This window comes from Neofelis nebulosa, chromosome 3 (genome assembly GCF_028018385.1).
Source record: "Neofelis nebulosa isolate mNeoNeb1 chromosome 3, mNeoNeb1.pri, whole genome shotgun sequence".
NCBI classification, from domain to species: Eukaryota; Metazoa; Chordata; class Mammalia; order Carnivora; family Felidae; genus Neofelis; species Neofelis nebulosa.
In genome coordinates, this window is record NC_080784.1 from 53,897,618 (window position 1) to 53,921,264 (window position 23,647).

General features: G+C 51.7%; 1 protein-coding gene across 4 annotated transcripts in view; it reads left to right on the forward strand.

The window, feature by feature from the left end:
- BLK (BLK proto-oncogene, Src family tyrosine kinase) overlaps positions 1 to 20,585 on the forward strand; it is a 78,705-nt gene extending 58,120 nt beyond the window's left edge. For all 4 annotated transcript variants that reach the window (XM_058720842.1, XM_058720843.1, XM_058720846.1 and 1 more), the window contains 12 exons: positions 530 to 638; positions 2,134 to 2,185; positions 4,249 to 4,342; positions 5,297 to 5,395; positions 6,694 to 6,797; positions 11,629 to 11,775; positions 12,226 to 12,378; positions 13,226 to 13,405; positions 14,578 to 14,654; positions 17,478 to 17,628; positions 18,843 to 18,974; positions 19,696 to 20,585. In XM_058720842.1, coding sequence (XP_058576825.1) covers positions 530 to 638; positions 2,134 to 2,185; positions 4,249 to 4,342; positions 5,297 to 5,395; positions 6,694 to 6,797; positions 11,629 to 11,775; positions 12,226 to 12,378; positions 13,226 to 13,405; positions 14,578 to 14,654; positions 17,478 to 17,628; positions 18,843 to 18,974; positions 19,696 to 19,901 — 1,504 coding nt within the window. In that variant the 3' untranslated portion in view covers positions 19,902 to 20,585. The remainder of the gene's footprint in view (positions 1 to 529; positions 639 to 2,133; positions 2,186 to 4,248; positions 4,343 to 5,296; positions 5,396 to 6,693; positions 6,798 to 11,628; positions 11,776 to 12,225; positions 12,379 to 13,225; positions 13,406 to 14,577; positions 14,655 to 17,477; positions 17,629 to 18,842; positions 18,975 to 19,695) is intronic.
- The last annotated feature ends 3,062 nt before the right edge of the window (positions 20,586 to 23,647 follow it).

Sequence of the window (23,647 nt, forward strand, 5' to 3'; positions counted from 1 at the left end):
CTGATATTACTGAGAAGACGCTGTTGGCCTCAGACGCCTATACCATCAGTGTGCCCTGAATGTATGGCATCTCATGTGAAAATCTGAGTGGGAAAGAACCTCAGACATGTCCTAACATGGACCAAGAGAGGAACTTGACCTTCCCAAGTAATACAGCCAGTGGCAAAATGAAGGCTAAACCCGGACCATCAGGCACGTTGGTCAGACTCTTTCTAGATGGTTCCTATCCCCAAGGCACTAGGGCTCACCCCAGCAGTTTCTGGAAGTTCGCTCAGACCTGAATGATCTCTGTCCTAAACCCAGTCATTTGTCCTCTCTGGTCTACTTCTTCCTGCTCTGGGAAAAAAGATGGATGCAAACTTAGCCTGCCCAACCGCTTACTGACTTCATGTTCTGATTTTGGCCTTCACTGCCCCTCCCACTTCCGCCCCGCCTTTCTAATTGGCCACCTGGAAGGAGTTGGGGGAGCTCTTCTGTACTGAGGCTCTGAAGACCTACTCACATCACCAATCTGTGTGCTCTCCGACAGGATGGGAGTGATGAGCAGCAAAAAGCAGGTGAAGGAGAAAGGTAAGGGCCTCTGGAGCCCTGTGAAGGTCAGCACCCAGAGCAAAGATCCCCCACCACTGCCTCCCCTGGTGAGTGATGGCCGTTCCCAGCTGGGGAGGGAGGGGGAGGAAGAAGAGCAGGGAGCAAGGGCGGCTCCCTGGGGGCTGCTGCTTGTTTCCAGCCAGCCCAGAGCCACCCCTAGAGAATTCAGGGCTCTGACAAATCGGCCCCCTGTCACTGCCACCAAAACGTGGCACCCACCTCATGTTGGTGTGGCAGGATAGTGGAACATTTAGCAGCCAGATTGCCAGTGTTTACATGGATTTGCTGTGTACTTTGAAGCAGGTTACTTAACTCCCCCATGCCTCAGTTTCTGCATCTGTAAAATGGGTATAATGAAAGTGCCTTTCTTGACAGGGATGCAACAGTACATGATGTATTATACAACTGTGCAATCCCATTATATATTACCTTTACACGGGATCGGGTTAGTTTCCAATAATTCTTACCCAGTTTTCATTTCGCAAGGGGAGCCTTGAAGAGAAAAAGAAATCAAAAAGGTCAGCTTGAGAGGAGGGTGTGGTGGGAAAGGGTCTGGGACGTTTAGCAACATCTGCTGCTCCATTCCTACCCAGAAGCTCCTGGAGGTCATTGTCCCCTTCCTGGAGCTGGTGATGCAGTTCTGTCTTGTTTACAAAGTGTTTAGCACCCTTGCATGGAGGCTACTGCATTCCAAAAGTGCGTTTTTACATGACTGTTTGTGACACCCCCCTCCCCCACCTAGCCCCTTACCCCTTTTTGGTTTGGGCAGCGGTGAGTCATGCCTGGAACCTGCTTTCTTGCTCTCTGCCTCCAGGAGCACATTCAGCTGGTCATCACTTTACTCCAACAGTGACCTGATGAGGGGTGGGGATTGCTAATCTCATTTCTTAGACCACTAGGCATTTTATCTGTGTCCCAACGTAGTCCAGGGCTTGGCACGGAACAATGAAATGTTTGTTGAATGAATGAATGATGGCGGGGTAAACTCAGATTACATAGAGTAATATTAGCATATTACTTATGCTAATAAGTAATAGAACCTGGACTGTTTTTGACCTTAAAAAGTCACATAATATATACTAATTATGGAGAAAAATTGTAAATAACTCATTATCCCACTCGCCAACGATACCCAGAGTTCGCACTCCAGAGCTCCTGCCGCCAGACCCTTTTTCTCAGTGTTATTTATATTATGTGTTTGTGTTTTCTTTCTTGTTTAAATGTTTATTTATTTATTTTGAGAGCGAGAGAGGGAGAACGAGCAGGGGAAGGGCAGAGAGAGACGGAGTGAATCCTAACATGAATAAGTTGGCGCCCCACACCCTCCTCCTCTAACCCTGTGTACAGTCCAGGGACTGTGTGAGATGGCAGTGGTACTTGATAGTGGTGGCACCGTGTGTACGATTTACCTGTGCAACCTCCTGCTGACAGCAGCACCCCTAAGACCACCCAGCTGCCAGGCCCAGTAGCCTTCCTGCCACACCAGGCCTGCCCAGGACTCAGGGGCTGAACTAATGCAGCGTTCCTGTGTCTCTACTGCAGGTCCTGTTTAACCACCTGGCTCCTTCACCTCCGGACACGCACCCAGACCAAGGTTAGAAGGGGCTGCTTTGGAAGCTGAGGCTCCACAAGCCATCATCCCCTCCCGACCATGAGCAGTCAGCACAGGGGCCCAGTAGGGGGCCACTTCCTGGAAAGGACTGGGTGGGCCTTCTAAGGTCAGAAAGAAGGCTGGGGGTGGGGATGCTGAGCCGGGCACAGCTCTGCCCCAGTCTTCACCTGCCCGTAGGGGCCTCTCCAGGAACCAAGCACCAGTTCCTGTATCTGACCCTGGGTGGGTTTTCTTTAAAAAAGGACTTTACAGACTATAAATGGGACAAAAAGAAAAAGCATTACAGTAAATACAAATGGCATAAAAACAAACCTATGTTTTCAAAGATTCTAACTCCTAACCTCAAAGGGCGAGGGCCTATAATAGGTCTGCGTCTTCCCTCCTGCCCTCAGTCTATTCCGTGAATGGAAGCAGCATCTTTTTTTTTTCCTCCGAGAGATAAAGATAGATGGATAGATAGATAGATAGATAGATGATAGATAGATAGATAGATAGATGATAGATGATAGAGGCAGAGAGAGAGGGAGACACAGAATCTGAAGCAGACGCCAGGCTATGAGCTGTCGGCACAGAGCCCGACGCGGGGCTCAAATTCACAGACCTCAAGATCATGACCTGAGCCAAAGTCGGACGCTCAGCCAACTGAGCCACCCAGGTGTCCCATCATCATCTTTTTTCCCACTTCTTCCCCACTATTCAAGGCCACTGCTGACCTTCTGACCACTCACACCATCCTCCTTCACCCCCAGTCTCTACTTCCACTCTGATGGATAGGACAGTTGGGGGTCCCATAATGAGTGACCTTGGCCTTCCTGGGTCAGGGCTCTGGACCTTGGGAGCACTCACAGGATGTAGCTTCATTCAGAATCAGCTTACAGGCACTTATAACCCACTTCCACACGGCACCAAGAGCTCTGTCAGGGCCTCAGTCACTCATTCCCTCACACAGCACGCACTGAGCAAATAGTACCCAGAGACTGGCCGGGTTCGAGTCCTGGGGAAACTGTAGAACTGAGTAAGACGTGTCTCCTCCCCTGAAAGAGCTCAGAGTCTGTCAAACTCATGAGCAAAATGCTGAACAGAGATTAGTTCTCCTACCTGGTGTTCCTCATCCTATCCTACTGGGGATCATGATTAATTACCATGATTCACCATTAATTACCAGGGTTTACCCTTCACTTCCTGCCGGGAGCTTCATATCTCCAGTAAGGAAGCCCAGGGGGCGAAAAATAAATGAACTGCCTTTGGTGCAATAACTTGAATCTCAGGACTGGAGGGGGCCACTGTCATCTATTCCAACTGTCTCTTCCCACCATGGGGAGGTGATGAGCCCAATGTCACACCACCACACATTGGTGACAAAGCTGGGTGATCTACTCCCAGGTAGACGAGGTAGTCTCCAGCTGACCTTTTCCAGGCGGGTCTTGGCTCCCTGGAGCTTTGCAGAAAAGCCCTCCTCACTAGCAGTGGTCATTTGAACGTCCATTCCAGGAACCACTGGCAAGTCAGAGAAACTGCCTGCCAAGAGCACTGGGACAGGACGTTGGGCATGGTTACAGGTCAAGGTTACAGTGGCCATGTTCCAAGACCACTACCCTCTTTGGAAAAGAGGTGGGAAGGGGCAGGTGGGGAAGAGGAAGAGTAGGGAAGCTCATGTTCTCTGAGGCAATAAGGAATCAGCCAACACTCGTTTCCAGACTTGGGACTGCAGCCATCAGACCCATGTGGCCAATCTCCCTAGATCTTTGGGTTGTCCTTTCCCTTAGACCGTACCCTGTCCAGGCCTTAAGGCTCCTATGTGGAGAGCAGAAGAGAAGCCAGGATGGGCTCTGAGGGGCAGCCCTTTCCTTGTTCCCAGCAACAAGGTCAGGAGGTCAATCTGCCGGACAGGAATCGCCTGTGCTGCACCAGTGAACAAGAAAGCTCACCACAGCCTCCCCTATGTCCCTGCCTCATCCTGACCCCTTAGCAGCCAGAGATGGCCCATCGCACCGACTTACCTGGTGGGCCCGGGGGGGTGCCCATCTCTTCCTTGTTCACTCTAGAGGAGCATTTCGTGGTGGCCCAGTATGACTACACCTCAGTGAATGACAGGGACCTGCAAATGCTGAAAGGGGAGAAGCTACAGATATTAAAGGAGTAAGTTTCTGGAAAGCTGTCCTGTGGTCAGAGGCCTCGGTGGCTCCCTGTCATGGCAGGACTCCCACCCCGCCGTCCACCTCCCCACCCACACCCACAGCCTCCACGGCTGCGTCCAGAGGATCTTCTCCATTGCCCTGCCCCAGCCTAGTCACCCACTTTTTTTTTTTTTTAACTTGACCCAATCGTCTTCCTCTAGCTACCATTCCAAAGTCTGCCTCATGTGGTGGTTTCCATTCTCTATCCCCTGCTCCACTGCCAAAAGCCTACTCTTCCTTCAAAACCCACTGCTAACATCACCTCCTCCATGCAGCCCTCTGACAGTGCTTGCCTAGCTGCTCCACCACAGCTTTGTGTGTCTCCCTTGCTGGACAAGATCTCACACAGGATTCCACTTGTGAAATCAGCTTTGTTTCCAGGCTTCCTTCTCAGAAACTCCTCCAAAGCCGGTTCTCTCTCAAACATCTGGCTTGTCCTGTGGAGCCCTGGGGGTCTGTTTTTGTTCTTGAAGTTCTGCAATGGCCTTGAACCAAAAGCATGAAAACCCGGGCCTTCTGGGTCTACACTGCGGGGAGCCCGGCTCCTCTTCTGAACAGCTCTCCTCCTGCTTTTGGCTTTCCCGTCCAGTCCCAACTCACTCACTAAATTCTTCCTCTGTCCCATTAATCCAGAGGAAGGCTACTCAGGGAAGACAGGGGCCCTCTGGGGTGGCCAGGACATGTGGACAAGCCGCACCATCTCCTTCCTCCCTGGGCTGGCCCGATGCTCGGCAAGTTAGCACCCTCTCCCTGAGCATCTTGCCCAGATTCCCTCTCACCAGCCCTCTGAATCCTCCGCCTCTGGGATGAGATCCTGCTGGGGCGGGGGGGGGGGGGGGGGAGGGCTGGGGGCTGCCCCCTAGGAGAGGCCCACAGGAGCCACGATCTCATTTTTGTTTTTCCTCCTCCTCCATAGAGTTGGAGACTGGTGGTTGGCCAGGTCTCTCATCACAGGAAGAGAAGGCTACGTGCCCAGCAACTTTGTGGCCCGAGTAGAGACCCTGGAGGTGGAAAAGTAGGTGGACCATCGGAAGGCCCTTCAAAAGCAGAGGCTTGCTTGCTGCTGCTGCTGCTGCTGCTGCTGCTCTGGGGGTTGCTGGGCAGGAAGGAGGCCAAAAGGGGTGAAAAGAGAGCCTCTGTGAGCCCAGCATGGAGGAGACAGGAAAGGGAAAGGGAATTGGGATTGTGGGGGAAGACTTGTCCACCATTCAAGATGACCCTCAGGTCATCTTGAGTGTCTGGTGCTGTCTGGTGTCTGGTGCTCAGGAAGCCACACCTCCGTGCTCAGCACACTCTTCCCATCTGTGAAATGGGGCCTTTCCTGGCCCCTTTCCTGGCCCATGGCCTCGCAAAGCTAACATCAAGGCACAGCGATCAGCACTTCTCCTCCAAAGCCTCCAGTGGGCAGGACTCAGGAGCTCAGACTTCAGGGGGGCTCACAGAGTGGTGACCTCATTCAGAATTGGGTTACAGAGGGCAGCACTCCCCAACGTCCTCATAACCTACTTCTACACCAGGACACCAGGAAGGTCTACCTCAGCCAGTCAGGGCCTCAGTCATTCATTCCCTCACACAGCATGCACTGAGCAAACAGTACCCAGAGCCTGACTCTGCCCAAGGATTGAGAAAGCTGTAAAGATGTGGGACCATGGGCACTTGCTTCCACATTGACTGGTCCAGGCTTGAGAGGAACAAGGCAGGAATCTGTGCTCTGAGAGTCTCAGCACTTTGTCTAAATTCAGAGACTTGACCTTGAGGAGGGTGTGCTTTTTAGAAAAAACGTTTTAAATGTTTATTTATTTTTAAGCGAGAGAGAGAAACAGAAAGCAAATGGGGGCGGGGCAGAGAGAGAGGGAGACACAGAATCGGAAGCAGGCTCCAGGCTCTGAACTATCAGCACAGAGCCTGATGCGGGGCTCGAACCCACAAGCTGTGAAATCATGACCTGAGCCGAAGTCGGACGCTCAACTGACTGAGCCACCCAGGTACCTCAGGGTGTCCTTTGAGGGATGGTGGTTGGGTGCATTTTCCCAGAATAGAATTAACAAAAGGCACCCCCCAAAATGTTCTCATTTCAAGAAAATAGTAAGTCCATCCCTTGATGGGAAATGAGAAGAAAAGAGAGGCACAGGGACCAAGGGGCATTTCATGAATCAAGATGTGAGGAGTGTTGTTAGTTCATGGTTAAGTCGAAAACAGGAAGACACTATTTTATTTCTCGGGGTGAGGCATATGGCTTAGGAGGGAGGTTTGGAAAAGAATATTCTGCGGATCATGACCAGCCTCTGAGGTTTGTCTGCCTTCCTTTTTCAGGTGGTTCTTTAGATCAATTAGCCGGAAAGATGCTGAGAGGCAGCTTCTGGCTCCAATCAATAAGGCGGGCTCCTTTCTTATCAGAGAGAGTGAAACCAACAAAGGTAAGCATGGCGCCCAGCATGTCCTTCTTGTGCGGTCCCCGGGAACCCCGACCTGAGGCTATGCCTGGGAGGGAAGGATGGGAGGGAGACACCAGCCAGGAGAGCCCAGCGGCTTCCAGGCCTCTGGTCTCCCTTCCAGTTCAGGCCCCGCCTGGACAGCCCATCTAGTGCCTAGTTGTTGAGTGTGAGGCTTCAGTGCCAACAGGTGTCCCTTGGCCAGGCTGGAAATGTACAGGGTGCAGGTAGGAGGTGCGGTTGGAGAGCTGCCCCCACCCAGGGCCGCTGCGCACCATCTTTGGCTCAGCGGGGGTGCTGAGGCTGGTGGGGTCTGAAGAAGGGGCACAACCCAGAGCCACATTTGGAATCAAAGGATTTGAGAGCTGAGACTCCTTAGAGATAATCTCAGCCAAAGGCTGTGACCTCAGACACTTCCAGGAGCTTGGAAGATAACATAAGTTTGCAGAATGGCCTGTGGCTGGAAATGAAGGAAGGGGGTGGCCGTTGTGGAGAACTGGGAGCACTCGTGGATTCAAACCCGCTGACTGAGAGACACAATTCTGCCACCATCCGCAGGCCACTGGGCTTGCTCGTTGTCTCTCATTTAATTTTCTCTCCTTCTTTCCATCTTAAAGTTCCTTTTGTTATAAAATATAGAACATATAAAAATTGCATAAATCATAGATGAGTCCATAATTATACATATAGAGTCGTAATAAGTAAATGCCTGTGCAACCACAAGAGAGAGAACATTCCAGACATCCATAGCCCCTCTCACTGCTCCACTTGTGCCCCTTCTGTATTCAACAACCCGCCCCCCGCCCCCCCCCCCCCAGAGAGGTCACTGCTATCTCAACCTTTGGGGAAATCCTTCCTTGGTTTTCCTTACAGTTTTACCATCCATGTTTCGTCTGTTCTTCAACTTTATGAGAGTGGAATAGTACTATTTTTGTGTGTGTGTGTCTTGTTCCTTGCACTTGGCATCGTGAGATTCGTTATTAATTTGCCAGGCTGCTATAACAAAGTACCAGAGGCTGGGAGGCTTAAACAACATAAATGTACTGTCTACAGGGCTGGAGGCCAGAGGTCCAGGATCAAGATGTCAGCAGGACTAATTTCTTCTGAGGCCTCCCTCCTTGGCTTGTAGATGGTCCTCTTGTCCCTGTGTCCTCACCTGGTCTTTCCTCAGTCTGTGTCCTAATCTCTTCTTCTTATAAGGACACCAGTCATATTGGATTAGAATCCCCCAATGGCCTCATAGTCACCCCTTTAAAGATCCCATCTCCAAATATAGTCACATTCTGAGTACTGGAGGTTAGGAGTTCAACATAAGAATTCGGGGGCGGGGGGGGGATCACAATTTAGCCCATAACAGGTCCACTCATGTTGTTGAGTATGGCAGTAGTCTGTTCGCTTTCACTGCTCTCCAGAATCCAGCATGTTAATATTCCATAAGCTATTTCTCCTTTCTAATGTTGGTAGACATGTGTTGTTTCCACTTTGGGGCTGTTGTGAACATGTTGCTCTGAACCTTAATATATATATGCTTCCTGGTACATGTCTGCCATCTTTGGGATGCTGAGCCAATACCCCCATTTGGAAGATGAGGAAAATGAGTCCCTAAGGGAGGAAGTGACTCACATGAGGCCTACAGTGAACAAGGCTCAGATCCCAACTCATCTAAGAGGCTTCAAAAACTCTATAATGTGGGGCACCTGACTGGCTCAGTCTATTTAGCATCCGACTTTGGCTCAGGTCATGATCTCATGGTTTGTGAGTTTAAGCCCCACATTGGGCTCTGCTGTCACTGGAAAACCCCACTTCGGATTGTCTCTCTGACCTTCCCCCACATCCTCTCTCTCTCTTTCTCCCTCTGTGTCTCTTTCCCAAAAATGAGTAAACATTTAAAATTTTTAAAAAGAAAAAACGGCTCTAAAATGTGTCAAGCTGGCCTAACCTGGGGTGATGGAAGGGAATTTCCCAAGATGTGTAAAGTAATCATTTGTTTATCAGGATACAGCACATAAGGACCTATTACGTTCTCGTGGCCAATTTTTAACTAGAGAGAAAGGAGGTGGTGACAGTGACATCAGAGGAGGAAGGCGAGAGAGGATGGCTGGATTGTTAGTGGATACCCTGTGAGGCTCAGGGGCGATCCCTAGGCCTCCCAGCCCTTCAAAAGGTCAGGGCCGGGGTGCCTGGGGGGCTCAGTCTGTTAAGTGTCCGACTCTTGGTTTCAGCTTAGGTCATGATCTCATGCTTCTGTGAGTTTGAGCCCCACATCTGACTCCACACTGATGGTGTGGAGCCTGCTTGGGATTCTATCTCCCCCTCTCTCTCTGCCTCTCTCTCTCTCTCTCAAAATAAATAAACAAACTTTAAAAAAAAGGGAGTCAGGGTCAGGTTGAGGAGAAGGAGGGGTGCATTGGTAAGTTGGGTGTTCTGTGCAGAATTTCTGGAAATGCACCAATGGATGCATTAAATTATACACACACACACACACACACACACACACACACACACATACATTAGGATATTGCCACTATTCCATTTTAACAGCAAAGCACCTATGACCAAGAAACAATATGGAAATCACTGGAGATGACATAATGTTTTGTGGTTGTAGAATATTTCGAACATATACAGGAGCAGAGAGAATAGTATAATGGAACCCTTGATACCCAACACTCAGTTTCAACAAATGATCACTCAGCCAATCTTACCTCATGTATATCCCCACCCATCCCTATTATGTTGAAGCAAGTTCCAGAATCGTGTCATTTCACCCTGGAAATGATGCTTTAATCATTTCCTATTGCTAAGGTGCCCAGTGGAGAGAAAGGGACTCATGACCTCAGTACGGAGAAGGGGGTTCTCCAAAGGTAGGGGTATCCCCTCCTGTCCTTGTCCACACTAGTCTAAGCTGGAAATTGGCCAGATAGAGCTGGAGCTGAGGACCGTCCCAGCATCACCACCCCCACACACATACACACACATATACACACACACACATGTGCACACATACTTCTCGGAACTCCAAAACAAGTGCATCTGAAAGCCACTGCCAGGGGATGCCAGACAGGGAAGGAATGCTGCCCTCAGAAGCAAGGGAAGTGAATTCTAGCCTCTTGTGGCCTCCAGAACGTCCCTTAACCTCTCAAGCCTCAGTTTATTCATATCTGTATGAGGACCAACTAGTTTCCCTGTCTGAAGGCAGGCAGTTCTGCCAGTGTTAAGAAATCTCAATCTCTGGGGGCACCTGGGTGGCTCAGTCGGTTGAGCATCCAATTCCTTATTTTGGCTCAGGTCATGATCTCATGGTTGTGAGATCGAGCCCCGTGTCTGGCTCTGCACAGAGCATGGAGCCTGCTTGGGAGTCTCTCTCTCCTTCTCTCTCTGCCCCTCCTCCACCCTCAGGGCCCACACACACTCTCTCTTTCTCTCTCTCAATAAATAAACTTAAAAAAAAAAAAAAAAGAAATCTCAATCTCTAAGAAGCCTGAACCGGAAGCTGATTGGATCTGGAGGTCCCCTTTAAGAAGAACACTGAGCTGTCAAAAGATACCAGGGGCAGGCTGTTGGATGAACCGGGGCAAGAGGGAGGCCCCAAATCACGAGCTTGGAAAGCAGGCCTATGTGGATGAAAGCAGGGTCTCCTTGGCTACTTATGATGCAGCCTAAGCAGGGTGCAGCTGAAAAAATGAGGAGAAAGACCCTTTTCCTTGCTAGGGTGACGCGAGGATAAATGAACTTACTAGAGCCACTCTCTGGTTTCTTAGATACTGGGGCACAGTTGCACTTACCAAGGGGCATGGGGGAGACCGTTTGCAGCACTCGGGCTGGGGCTGGTGTCATGGGCAAAGAATGGGCTTAGCAGCGGCAAGGTGTGCACATATCTTGCATCCTTTTGCAAGTAGGTGATGAGAGGTGTGATACCTAAGGGAGATGAGAGGGAAAGGGGGTTTGAGATGGAAACAAACAGCACAGTGAAAAATCAAGGGTCCACACCGGAAAAAGAGGTGTCCGAGCCTGACACCTGGCGGGGAAGAGTGGTATTGCTTGCGGTAAACACATCCTCAGGGAGGATCGGGAGCCCTGGAGCCTGCTGCTAACCAGCAGAGTGACCAGGAGCAAGCAGCATTCCCCTTCTTGGCCTCAGTTTCCTCATCTTCTGCATAAGAGTGGCAGGTGTGGTACCCGGAGAGCTGGACAGAGGCATTTTATAAAAACACCAAGTTTGTGAAAGGAAGTTTCTCCATTGGAAACTCTTGCTTCCTAAATTGTTCTTAACTTTTAGCACCTGCTACCCCTTGTACATGATAAAATGCATAGGTGTGTGTATAAATTTGAACAGAACTCCAGTGAATAGCTACTTATGTTCTCCTCCACAAACATGAGTGCTTCAAGGTTGGGATTTGTTATTGCAGCCTTTTCAGCTAGAATGAATGAACGAATGAATCAATGAACCAATCAACCCCCTAGTCCCTCCAATGACTCTACATTGCTCAGTAGTCCATGGCAAAATGTCCCCGAATGACTAGGGGCCCATGTGAGGGACATCGTGTTTGCTGGGAGAATATCCTGTCTGCTCCAGAGTTCTGTGATCCCATGACTGTATTTTAGGAAATTGGGGGAGGAATATCAAGGTCAGAGTTGGGTGGAGATGATAGTAAAGGTTTTTTGGAGGGTTGGGATTGAGGGTTGAGATTATGGTGGAAGGGGTCAAAATGGAAAGCAGAATTTCCAGTGGCAGTGACATGAAGCCCAAATCCCAATCCTGATTTTCCCTCTGTACTCCTTACTTCTCATGCGTGTATCTCTATTACCCGTCTAGGTGCCTTTTCTTTGACTGTGAAGGATGTGACCACCCAGGGGGAGGTGATCAAACACTACAAGATCCGCTCCCTGGATGAAGGGGGCTATTACATCTCCCCCCGCATCACCTTCCCCACTCTCCAGGCTTTGGTGCAACATTATTCTCGTAAGAAGAGAGGATGTGGTGAGGGTGGGGAGCAGAGGACCCCTTATACCTATCACTAGATCTCATGATCATGTGACTCACTGGTGCCATCCTGGGGGTGGGGGTGGGTGGATTATCCCAAGGCTGCACAAATGTTAACATAATGACTCAAAGTCTATGTCCTTAATTCCCTCTACTGGCTCAGCATGTGACCACTTGGAGAATAACAAGTATTTTCAATCTTAGAGAGAGCAGGTTAATGATAGCATGCCTCACTTTATACAAAATGAATGCAAATAGCTGAGTGTGTGTGTAGTATGTGTGTGCCCGTGCACATGTGTACTTGGAAATGGGAGTATAGTTGGCAAAAATGAGAGGGGGACACAGCTGGGAAGGACATGGTCCCCAAGGGAGACATGTGATCTGGCTGCTCTGGTAACCTCCAGCCCCATCTCTTCTTCCCTAATGCAGAGAAAGGGGATGGTTTATGCCAGAGGCTCACCCAACCCTGTGTCAGCCTGGCTTCCCAAGACCTGTGGGTCCAAGATGAATGGGAAATCCCCCGGCAGTCTCTCAAGCTGGTCAGGAAACTCGGGTCTGGGCAATTTGGTGAAGTCTGGATGGGTGAGTATATGGCAGCCAGAAGCCTCTCTCTCCCTGCCCTGTGTCCCGAAGCACAGAAGCCTCCAGATATGCACAGTTCATCATGCTTCCCCAAAACATTTGTTCGGGAGAAGGGACAGAGGCCATGATACCCATTTTACAGATGAGATAATGAATGGCAGGCTAGGACATTGAAGTCACTTGCCCTCAGGACACTGTGGTGGTGCAGCAGGAATAGAATCCAGCTCTCCCAAAACCTTGGTTGGTTCCCTCACTCACTCTTCACTGCCCAGGGCTAGCTTGCAATTGACAGGTGTGTGAACTTGAACATAAGGCTATCTCCTCTTAGCTTTGGTTTGCCAGACAGAAATGACCTGTTAAACATAGTAAGCAGTGAACCAGGAGCTCCAGGGGTCTGATAATAGACCAAGCCACTGCTTGTGGCTGTGTGACTCTGGCCAAGTCACTTAACTTTCAGGTTCCTGTGTGTATAGTTGATGATCACTCCCCTGTTCACCATGGGCACTATCAGACTATAAAAGACTGTGTTTTATTTTATCCCTCGGGGCAAAGGTAAAACGGTCCCCTCCCAGGCAGGGTAAGTTCTTGAGGTTAACTGCCTGAGGTTCCAGTTGAGCTCGAGAGGCTGAGACAGGCTGGCATCCTGTCAAATAAGCCAGCTCACCCTTCGAAGCTGTACATTCTAGCCCAGGGCTTCTTCCTAGGGGGACAGCTCTGGCCTCAGTCCTGCACCTGTAGAATGAGGAGGGATCCTGGAAGCTTATGTACATTTTGGTTAAGGGATCACCTTCCACAACTTCTGGGTCTTCTGAATGGCTTCTTTATTCTCTCCCCTACCTGCTCTCAGGTTATTACCAAAACACCGTGAAAGTGGCCATCAAGACTCTAAAGGAGGGGACCATGTCTCCGGAGGCCTTCCTGGGTGAGGCCAACCTGATGAAAACTCTCCAGCATGAGAGGCTGGTTCGTCTCTATGCCGTGGTCACCAAGGAACCCATTTACATCGTGACCGAGTACATGGCCAGAGGTGGTGCCCTGCGTGGGGATGCATCCCTCAGACAGGGGTGGGGAGGGGCGGACAGGGGTGAGGCTGCTGTGCCACAGTGGGTCTGCCGGCGAGGGGCTCTCCATGGGGGATCACTCGGCCATGGGCCGGAACAATTAGCCAACGTCCACTCTGTTCCGTGTGCCTGGGGAGCAGGAGGGCAGATGATCAGAAACAAGATGGGTCAGTGGTTCTTACAGAGCTGTGTCCTCCATTCAGGAGCACTTCAACCCACACTTTTGGAGGGCATCTTCTGTGCCCAGCACTGTTTGATGCCCACTCGGGAGGACACAGCATCGCAAAGAGTAGTGAGCCGGGCATCCAGACATGGGTTCTGGTCCCAGTTCTGCCACTTACTAGGCGTGGGACCTTTGACAACCATATGAGCATTTGACATGGATGAAAACAGAAATTGGTCCAGCTGGCCATTGAGGTCCATGGTGGGGTCAAGGTTTCATAGGTCAGTGGGCCAGGGGTCGGGCCTCAGCCTGTGACCTCCTTCCCACCCTTCCTGTGATCCTGATTGCCCGTTGCTTCCTATAGGATCCTAAGGTGCCATGATAACACAGTTCCTTAGAAATCGTCTTGAAGGGGACCCCACACTGAGCTGGGAGTACGATGGCTCCCCTGCTCACCTCTCAGCCCCACCTCAGGTGACCATCCCTCCCAGCTCTTAGATGCCAAAGAGGAGCTGCATTGGTCTCCTGCACCAAACCCCAGGGACAGGTCTCTCCATTCGCATCTTCTTGCCTCCTTGGTCCTCGGAGGCAGAATCTCTACCAACAAAGGATGAAGGGGGCAAGGAGACACTTTGGAAAGTCACGTGAGGAGGAAGCACTGAACTTACAAAGAGCAGGTTCTGTGCCTGGTTCCCTGGCTGGGTGATCCTGAACCTGGATGAAACCCAACCTCCTCTGAGCAGCTGGGAATACATTCGCTGCCCCCTGGGGTGTTATGAGGACTGTGGGTAGAATTTCTGTAAAGCAGAAAGCACTCTGCAGCGATGGGTGGGTTTCTTTTGACATACTAGAGATCTGACAGGGCGCTCCATACTTCCTGACACCAGGTGGGGAGCGTTCCACGCTTGGGAGAGGCTGGCACAGCCAGGTTTGGATCATTTTGCAGAAGGGCAGATGCCACATCTCTTTCCGTAGGATGCTTACTGGATTTCCTGAAGACAGATGAAGGTAGCCGACTGTCCCTCCCGAGACTGATCGACATGTCAGCCCAGGTTTGTGAGCTACCGAGGGCAGCGGCCCCCAAGAGTCGTGATGCCCAAAAGGACCCAGGACCCAAGGCCCTCTCCTCTGTGCCCTATGGCTTAACAAAGTCAGCTATTTAGAGGTTGTATCCATTAAATTTAAGTTGGGCTGTGAAGGACAGAAAACCCAAAGCAATAATGGTTTACATGCATAAACATCCAGAGGTGGGCAGTCTGGGGCAGGTAGGTAGGTCCGCCCCTCAAAGCCACACGATTCTTCCACCTGCTGGGTACTTAGCATATGTCATCTTATTGTCCAAGACGGCTGTTCACACTTCATCATCTTGTCCTCTCCTCGGCAGGCAGGACGAAGTAAGGGGGAAGAAAGCCCACCATGTTCCCTATAGAGACGTGTCCCTGAAGTCACCTACTAGACTTGCTTTAACACCCTCCTCTTCCCCACCAACCATGTCACCTGGCCACACCTAGGCTGCAAGGGAGCTTGGGAAATGTAGTCTCTACTCTGGGCAGCCAGGATGGGATGAAGTGAGTCCTATTACTAGAGAGGGAGAATGGATGGTGTGGGAAGCCCATCCGTTCACATGAATCCCATTTAACACTGTAGGCAGATGTTTTGCTGTTACCTCACTTCTTCCTCTGATGGTGCCCAGAAATGCCTTCTACAGCAGGTGAATCACAATCCAGACTTCATGAAGTGAAGAGTAAAATGGAGAGGAGGCATCTTTCCTCCCCGAGGATTCCTCAGTTAGCTGAGGGTTCTAACTGGCAGGAAAACACATCTGGTGGCCCTGAGTGTGTGTGTCTGTTAAAACTGGGACCCTCAGCAGAAAAGTTCTGGTCTGTGGTCAGCCTGTGAGACACATAAACACACACACACACACACACACACACACACACACACATCCAGCTACAGAGAGGAAACCTCCCCCTCACCCCACACCGCCCCATCTCCACCTTATCTGGTATTATCTGCTGTTAATATCAGTTCAGGAACTGATGTCACGATGCCCTTTTTCCACTGAGGTAAGCACAGATGGGTTTGAGCAGGCTGGTGAGTGGTCTCGGAAAATTCACGCTGCTAACCAGTTTCAAACCACAGTGATAAACCTGTCCACCCCTTTTACTTTCTTTCTTTTCCTTTTCTCACTCTCTCTGTCTCTTTCTCAATCCCTGGAGAAATCTTGGATCACTAAGGGACAAAGGATATGAAAAGCCACCTGCATTTAGACCTAGATGTGGCCAAGAATCTAAGGGTTAGGAAACCAGAAAATCAGAACCTTCCAGGTAAACGGCTTCTAACCACATTCTCATCATGCTAGCGCCTCACCATGCATGCGTGCACACACACACTACCCTTCTGGGCACTCCTTTTCTTGCTTTGCAGGATGTAATGCAAACCTCCCCTACAACCACCACCCACGTGCCCTACTTGGCAGAGTCACCAAGGTCCCAAAAGTGCTGTCACACCTGTGAGCTCAGGCTCCCCCTCTGCTCAGAATGCTTGGGCAGAACCCTGGCATTCTCCTGATCAGTGGCAAACTCATCTGGCAAACTCCTGATCGGTGTTCAAGACCTAAGTTAAATTAAATTAAATTAAGTTTCCCTGGACAGGAAAGTGGCACAGAGCACTTGGTGCACGCGTTTCTGTTGGCATTGAGCGCCGTATAGTCTTCTCCTCGAAAGCACATCTGGGTCCCTCTCAACCTTTTTAAAAAAAAAAATCATTTCTGGTACTGCTGAATACATATTTGTTAATGGGATGAGTACCAGTAAATGCTGTCTAGATACCAGGCATTTGGTATTCAGCTTCATAGCCCCCCGGCCAGAACCATACCAATAAATGTATATTGATGGAATGATTTAGCAAAAGAATAAATAAGTGAATGGCTTCACGAATAAACCAATGCAAACAGACACATAGGGAGAAGTGGGATAAACTCCAGTGCTGGCTTCCTGGCGATAGCAGGTCTGAGGAGGGAAACTGGCATTCTAGTCTCAGTGTCTTCATCCGTCAACTGGGAGCACAGTGGATAAAACCCGAATGAGTGTCCTCCACTAAAAGACACAAGAGCAACTCAAGCAGCTAGTCCTGGCCCAGAGCTGGCGATCGGGGACAGAAACAGAAACTGCCTGGGTGCCACTGGGATTCTGCGTATGCTCTGAGCGCCTGCCTTGGGCGGTGCTGGGTTAGGGCCTTGGCCACCTAATGCTCACCTCAACTCCGTACCCTGGAGCCCCCTTCGCTCAATTCTTAGTCAGGACAGTGACCCCTCAGAGAGCTTAAGCAACCTTCCGGGGGTGGAGGTCAAGGACTCCAATCCAGGGCTCGCCGCTCCAAGAACAGGGAGTCCAGTGTGGCAAGGAGATGAGACCCTTTCCTTCCCTGTCTTCTTCCCCTGCCCCCTAAGAGACCTTCATTTTCTCCTGCTTTCATTCTGCTATCTTCCTCCCCTGCAGACACTTACAAGGAGAGAGAAGTGGATGGGGGTTCAGGTCTCTCTGGCTCTGACACCAGCAGATATGCCTTGCTGGGCTTTTAGGCGGCTGGAGTTCTTGGCTTGTCTAACGGAGGAGTGGTTGAAGCCATTTTCCCTCTCCACTCAGGGAGCTGCTCCTTCCCCAGCAGCAGAACCACCCTCTATGCACCTACCAACAAGCCAAACACACACTCCCAAGCGTTCCTGCCCCTTCCAGGCTGTGAGAGGATGAAGCCTGGCCTTCCAGACAGGGTCCTCCCTCTGCTGACAGGGGCTGTGCAGGGGACGCTGGGTGGGCTCCATCCTTGCACGGAGGTCCCTCTGCTCTCTTTTACTGTGTGACCTGTTCCCTCAGATTGCCGAAGGAATGGCATATATCGAGCAAATGAATTCAATCCACCGCGACCTGAGGGCGGCCAACATCCTGGTGTCTGAGTCCCTGTGCTGCAAAATTGCTGACTTTGGCCTGGCCCGCATCATTGACAGTGAATACACTGTCCAAGAAGGTGAGGAGAGCCCCCATCTACAGGGAGACCTTGGGCCTTACTTTCCCCACCTCCCTAAACCCCCTTGGACTTCTCCTCGTTGCTACAGAGCAGAGCCTTGTGTGAAGAGATCTGAGAAGCTTTGTGGTTTTCACAGTTCTGGCCTTACACCCACCTAGATCAGCGTTTCCCTAGAGGCGCTCTGCAGGGCACTATGAGGAATGGTTTTGGGGTCAAGTAGGTTTGGAGATGCTGCATGGTCCATCCAGGCCTCCTTCAGAGATTCCTGATGCGCACCAACATATGAAAGGCCCTGAGAAGTCTTGCAGCAAAGGAGCGGCGTACGTGGGCTTTGCCTGGTCGCTCCCAAACGAATTGGAGCCCGAGATACTTTTTCCGTCAATGTCCCACAGAACTAGCTTTTCGCAGAACACACTTTGGAAAACACTTTTCTGAAGCATGAGCAGCAAACGCTTATAGCTGAATTAGGGTTCCCACAGAGCACTCTGCTTTAGTTCCTTAGTATATCCGAGGTGGGGCTTCTCTTCCCAAGGGGACTTGAAACGGTCCAATACATCGATCAAGTAAGCTGGCAAGCAAGCAATATTAGCTGAGCATGTTAATCAGTTGGCACGGGAGAAGGATCAATAGGGCTCGTCAGCTGAGGAAGCTTCAAGCTGGCTGGAGAGACCAAGAAAGCGAGACGAGGTAAGGGGAAATCCAGTGCCGAGCTGTGCAGTTTACTCTGAATGCTGACCAGGGCTGCAGCCGTCCACAGGGCTTCCTGGGACAGCAGGATTGGAATCCCCTCCTCACTGGGACCCTAGGTGGGACATGAGTCATCCGTCATCGTTTCCATTCAGCAGGAAGGGATTAACAGAGGCAGGGACGAGTTAAGGGGATTTGCCCAAGCGGTGATTCCTGTGGTTAAACACATGAGGCGGAGAATGACTCTTCTGTCCCAGGTGGAAACACATGTTGGTGGCCCTCTGAAGCCCACTGGGCAATGACCCAATCGGGGTGATGGAGGTGGCATTTGTGTCATGTTGTCCTTCCGCGCTATGGAGCCCCAGTAGTGTCTGCACGTGCCTGGCCATGTGTCCTAGTGGGGCTTAGTGGCTCTCTGGAAGCATCTCTGTTGTATACAGTGGTCCAAGCCCTGCCAAGGGGAGGGAGCAGGTGCATAGGGACAGTCAGCCATGGCCTCACAAAGCTGTTCATGGCTTTTCTCACAGGCGCCAAGTTCCCCATCAAGTGGACTGCCCCAGAGGCCATCCATTTCGGGGTGTTCACCATCAAAGCAGACGTGTGGTCATTTGGAATCCTCCTGATGGAAATCGTCACTTACGGGCGTGTACCCTACCCAGGTAGGTGGCTTCATCCTGTAGGGACTAGGTGGGCTCCCTGCTGTCCTGAAATGGCTGTGATGACAGATATCCCATGCTTAGTGCCTGGGGCTGCCCACACACGTGCCAGAATGGAGTCCCCGCAGTCGGAACAGAGACCCACGCATGTCACTCTGGGGACGGAGGTTCCGCCTCCTTCCTCAACGTTGCTTCTGGCAACGGGGCCACATGCCCTTCGGTCAGCAGAGGTCAGTGAGCCTCCAAACTCTGGAAGTAAGGACAGGTCAGGGTCTGAACTCAAGTTTACCCTGAATTGGTTTGTTCTCCGTTGGGGGCAGGTCGTCTCCCCCTTGGCCTTCCACCTTGGGTGGATTTCACAGTCTCCTGACTGTGAAATCTGCCAGTCTCCCTGTCCCATGTCTGGAGGGCGTGGGCAGCTTAGCCACCTGCCGAAGAGCCGTGTCCCTGGGCAGGCTGGTGTGCCTTCATGAAGCGCCTTCCCAGCGAGTGATGGGCTTGGGCCGCAGTGGGGAAGTCCCAGCTAAGCAAGGCAGTGTTCCCCACCCGGAGGACTGGCCCCACAGCCTCCTCTCCAGCTGTTCTCCAAGCGATGGAAAGTGAATAGAGGGATGTTTAGGGGTGGCACTAGCCAGACAGCCAGGTGACCTGCCAGGGAGGGGACGTCCGTCTGTGCGCCTCACCTCGGCCCCGCCCTCAGCCTCGCTCTCCATCCCCTCCACAGGAATGAGCAACCCGGAGGTCATCCGCTGCCTGGAGCGCGGCTACCGCATGCCGCGCCCCGACACGTGCCCGCCACAGCTGTACCACGGTGTCATCACCGAGTGCTGGCGGAGCCGGCCAGAGGAGCGGCCCACCTTCGAGTTCCTGCAGTCGGTGCTCGAGGACTTCCACACGGCCACCGAAGGGCAGTACGAGCTCCAGCCCTAGGCCCGGCTCGAGGACATGGGTCTGGTGGCGGCAGGGCCCGGAGACGTCTCGCGCCCCCCGCCCAACCTGTAGAACTGACGAAGCGTGTTCACCTCGAGGCTCTTACCCCAGCCCCAGGCCGACTGGAAGGGCAGGGAGGAATTGATAGGCCCGTTTCTAGATGAGGGAAGGAGAGAGAGAGGCAGCCTCACAGGTGGGTCACGCAGCATGGAGTCCGGAGATCCCATCGCAGGCCCACCCTTCTTGGGCTGTGTGACCTTGGGCAAGTTATTTAGCCTCTCTGTGCCTCCACTGTTTCGTTTGTACAGTGGGGGAGAACCATAATAGTACCTACCTCCTTATGTTCCTCAAGAGGATTACATTAGTTAACCCCAGTAAGATGTTCAGAATAGCGCCTGGCACACTCCTGGCACACCGTTAAGTGTTTGGCATCGTTGTAAGACTCCCCTGTGCTGGCGCCCAAAGCGAGAAGTCCTCGGCAAGTGGCTAGGAATCGCGCTGCTCCCACCTGTGCGGACCGCGCCCCGGCGCGGCTCCCTCTCTACTACCCCAGAAACAGGACTGGGTCCTCCGAGTTGTCCGCTCCGAGAAGTGTCCACCTGCTTCGGCTCTGGACAGGTAGCTCTGACCTAGACTGCACTCCAGCACTTTGGGACTCTTCTGTAATAAAGTCACAAGATCTGACCTTTGCCGTGTCGTTACTGGTGACAAGCCTGGACATCGCTACATGACGTAGGTGGTTTGCATGAGTGGCGCAGCAAGGGACTCGCTGTTGGCCCTGGGTTTCCGGTGGAGCTCCCAGCTCCAAGGACAACACCGAAGAAGACTCCACGGTCATTGCCTTTAGGGGAGACTTGAGCAGGGCCAGCAGGTGGCGCCCTCACCTCAGCAATCCTGGCCTCCGGGATGCTTTGCTCCGACAGCGGTAGCTACAAGGGTGCTGGGTGCACGCAGAGAGAGGAGGGAGCGCCCCAGGCTCCAGTCTCGGGACCAGGCGCATGCGCAGATGATCAGGCGATGATAACACCAAAACCGTTCAAGGCTTCACACTGCTCAGGGGGCTTGCTGTTTATTTTTTGTTTTATTTAGAATAGATTTATTATAATAGATTATTATGAAATAGATTTATTATTGTAGATTTTTTGAGCTTTTAGGTTTACTGAAAAATACACGGAAAGTACAAAGAATGCCCATCTACCCCTCACCCCGCCCCTCAATTTTCCCTGTTACTAACATCTTGCAATAGTGTGGTACGTTTGTTACAACTGATGAAACAAATCGACACGTTATTATTAACTAAAGCCCATAGTTTACATTAATATATTATTAGGATTCACTCTTTGTGTTGTGTTCTATGGGTTTAGATAAATGCATAAATGATATGTCACCAATATCATACTATCATATGTAGTTTCAGTGCCCTAAAAATCCCTTATGCTGGTATTTGTTCTTCCCTCCCACCCTTTGAATCCCTGGCCATCTCTTTGCCATGTTTTGATGCTTCTGATCCTGTGATAACCCAAGAAGGTAGGACTATTACCATGCCATGTACAGAGGAAGAAACCCAGACACAAAAGAGCCTGGGTAGTGCTCCCAAGGTCACACTGCTCATGAGTGCTGGGATGGGGATGTGGACCCAGCTGGACTGGGCAGCAGAGTACTGGGGGAGGGGAAGGGCATTGCTGCTGGCCTGGGAGAACCTCACAGAGGGGGCTGCCTCTGCAGGGAAACAGAAGTGACTAGGCAAAGAAGGACACGTGTCCGTATAGTCTTTGTGATTTCCAGAGTACATTCCCAAACTGTCTATAGATTCTTGAACAGCTCTGTGAAGTAGGCATCACCATTGTCATTATGCCTACACTCTTCTCCGCACAAGAAGTAAATGGCAGAGACTCTACACCGCCAGCTTGTCCCAAGGCTCTTAGCTGGCCAGTGCTGGACCCCAGATTTGAACCCATTCTTTGCCCCCGGCCCCTTGCCATAAGCTATTATGTAGGGAGCACAGCACTCTCAGGAGTAGGAGGTGTTTGTACCGGTAAATCAGGCAGAGTCACCGAGTAAGTCTCACGTGGAGACCTGTGTGTCTGTGTGTGTGTGTGTGTGTGTGTATAGCCAGCAATGTGGTCAGACTGGGGCTTGGACAGATCTCCCCTGGGCGGTCCGGTATTTAGGAGGCAGAGGGCTCGGGGCGCCTGGGTGGCGCAGTCGGTTAAGCGTCCGACTTCAGCCAGGTCACGATCTCGCGGTCCGTGAGTTCGAGCCCCGCGTCAGGCTCTGGGCTGATGGCTCGGAGCCTGGAGCCTGTTTCCGATTCTGTGTCTCCCTCTCTCTCTGCCCCTCTCCCGCCCGTTCATGCTCTGTCTCTCTCTGTCCCAAAAATAAATAAAAAACATTAAAAAAAAAAAAAAAAAAAAAAGGAGGCAGAGGGCTCCAGGAACAGGGAACTCTGTCCACGGGGCAGTGGGGGCCCTCAGAGAATTACGGCTCCACCCCCACCCCCTTGGAACCAAGGGCTCTTGGGGGAGGTGGCTGCTGAGTCTGTCAAGGAAAAAAAATGTGACTCGACCTTCCCCACCCTGGAGGGGGCTTATGGCCACACCTCATCTCCCCCAGAATCTCTGGAATTGGGGCTGTCACACCCAGACCCTGGCATGAGGGGGCATGGCTGGTGGGAGCTAAGCTGGAATTTAGGGCACCAGAGAGCAGACCGCCCCTGTGGAGGGCAGACAGAGACAAATCTGACCCTCACGGCTCACAGATGAGGAGGACTCTGAGAGGACCTAAGGGTGCCTTTGGAGATAGGACTGAAAAGAGCTAGGATAAGAAATGAGTCCCTCCTTCTGGCTTAGCAGCCCGGACCTACAGCCTGGGCACCACCACCCTGCCTCTCCTGGTCCCTCTGAAGTGCTTTCCCGAGACTCGGGCCCCAGCTGGCCATGAGCTGCAAAGCCCAGGGCTGGCTCATCACCTCCCAGGGCCCCACCACCTTCCCCTAAAGATGAAGATGGTCTCCCAGTGCTTTGCCAACCTCACGATTTATAAAAATCACCTCAGCTCTTCATTTTAGAAAGCGGGTCGCTAGACCTCCCTCTCTCAGATTCTGATCCGGCAGGTCTAAGGTAGCATCTGGAAACCCCATCTTTCCTAAGCACCCTAAGTGATTCTATAGTTCTCCGCCCTGGCTGCAGTTCAAATCACACTGCAGTGGAGGTCAGATGCGGACACGGGGGAGGGCACGTCTGGAAATACCAGTGCCTGGATTTCCCAGCGGGGCCAGGCCTGTGGCACGTTGTAAGTGTCCCCAGCTGGTACTACAGTTCAGCCAGGACTGGAAACCCCCGGGGCTAGGCTGTGTGGAGTTTGGAAGTATCCTTCCCAGGAGGGCAGGCTGCAAGGTACCTGGGGTTCCAGTGTGAGGCTCAGGTCCTGCATTTGCAGGACCAGCTCATGTCTGTGGCTCTTCCCAGTTCTACATGCATGTTAGAACTTGCAGAAAGTGGAAAAGAAGCCCACAAGATCGGCACATTCTCAGAGGTTTCCTGGGGGTCAGACTGGAGGCAAACTTTGAAGGACCGTGAGACCTTTTCCCACCAGGGGGCGCACTTGCCTCGGCGGTGCCCAGAACTGAGGCGGGGGGGGGGGGGGGGGGGCGGTTGTTAGGCGTTTACATATGTTTATAAAGCACAAGGAGCCTTTCAATTCCCAGCCACAAAGTGAAGTGTGAGAGGACGTGAAGAGAGATACAG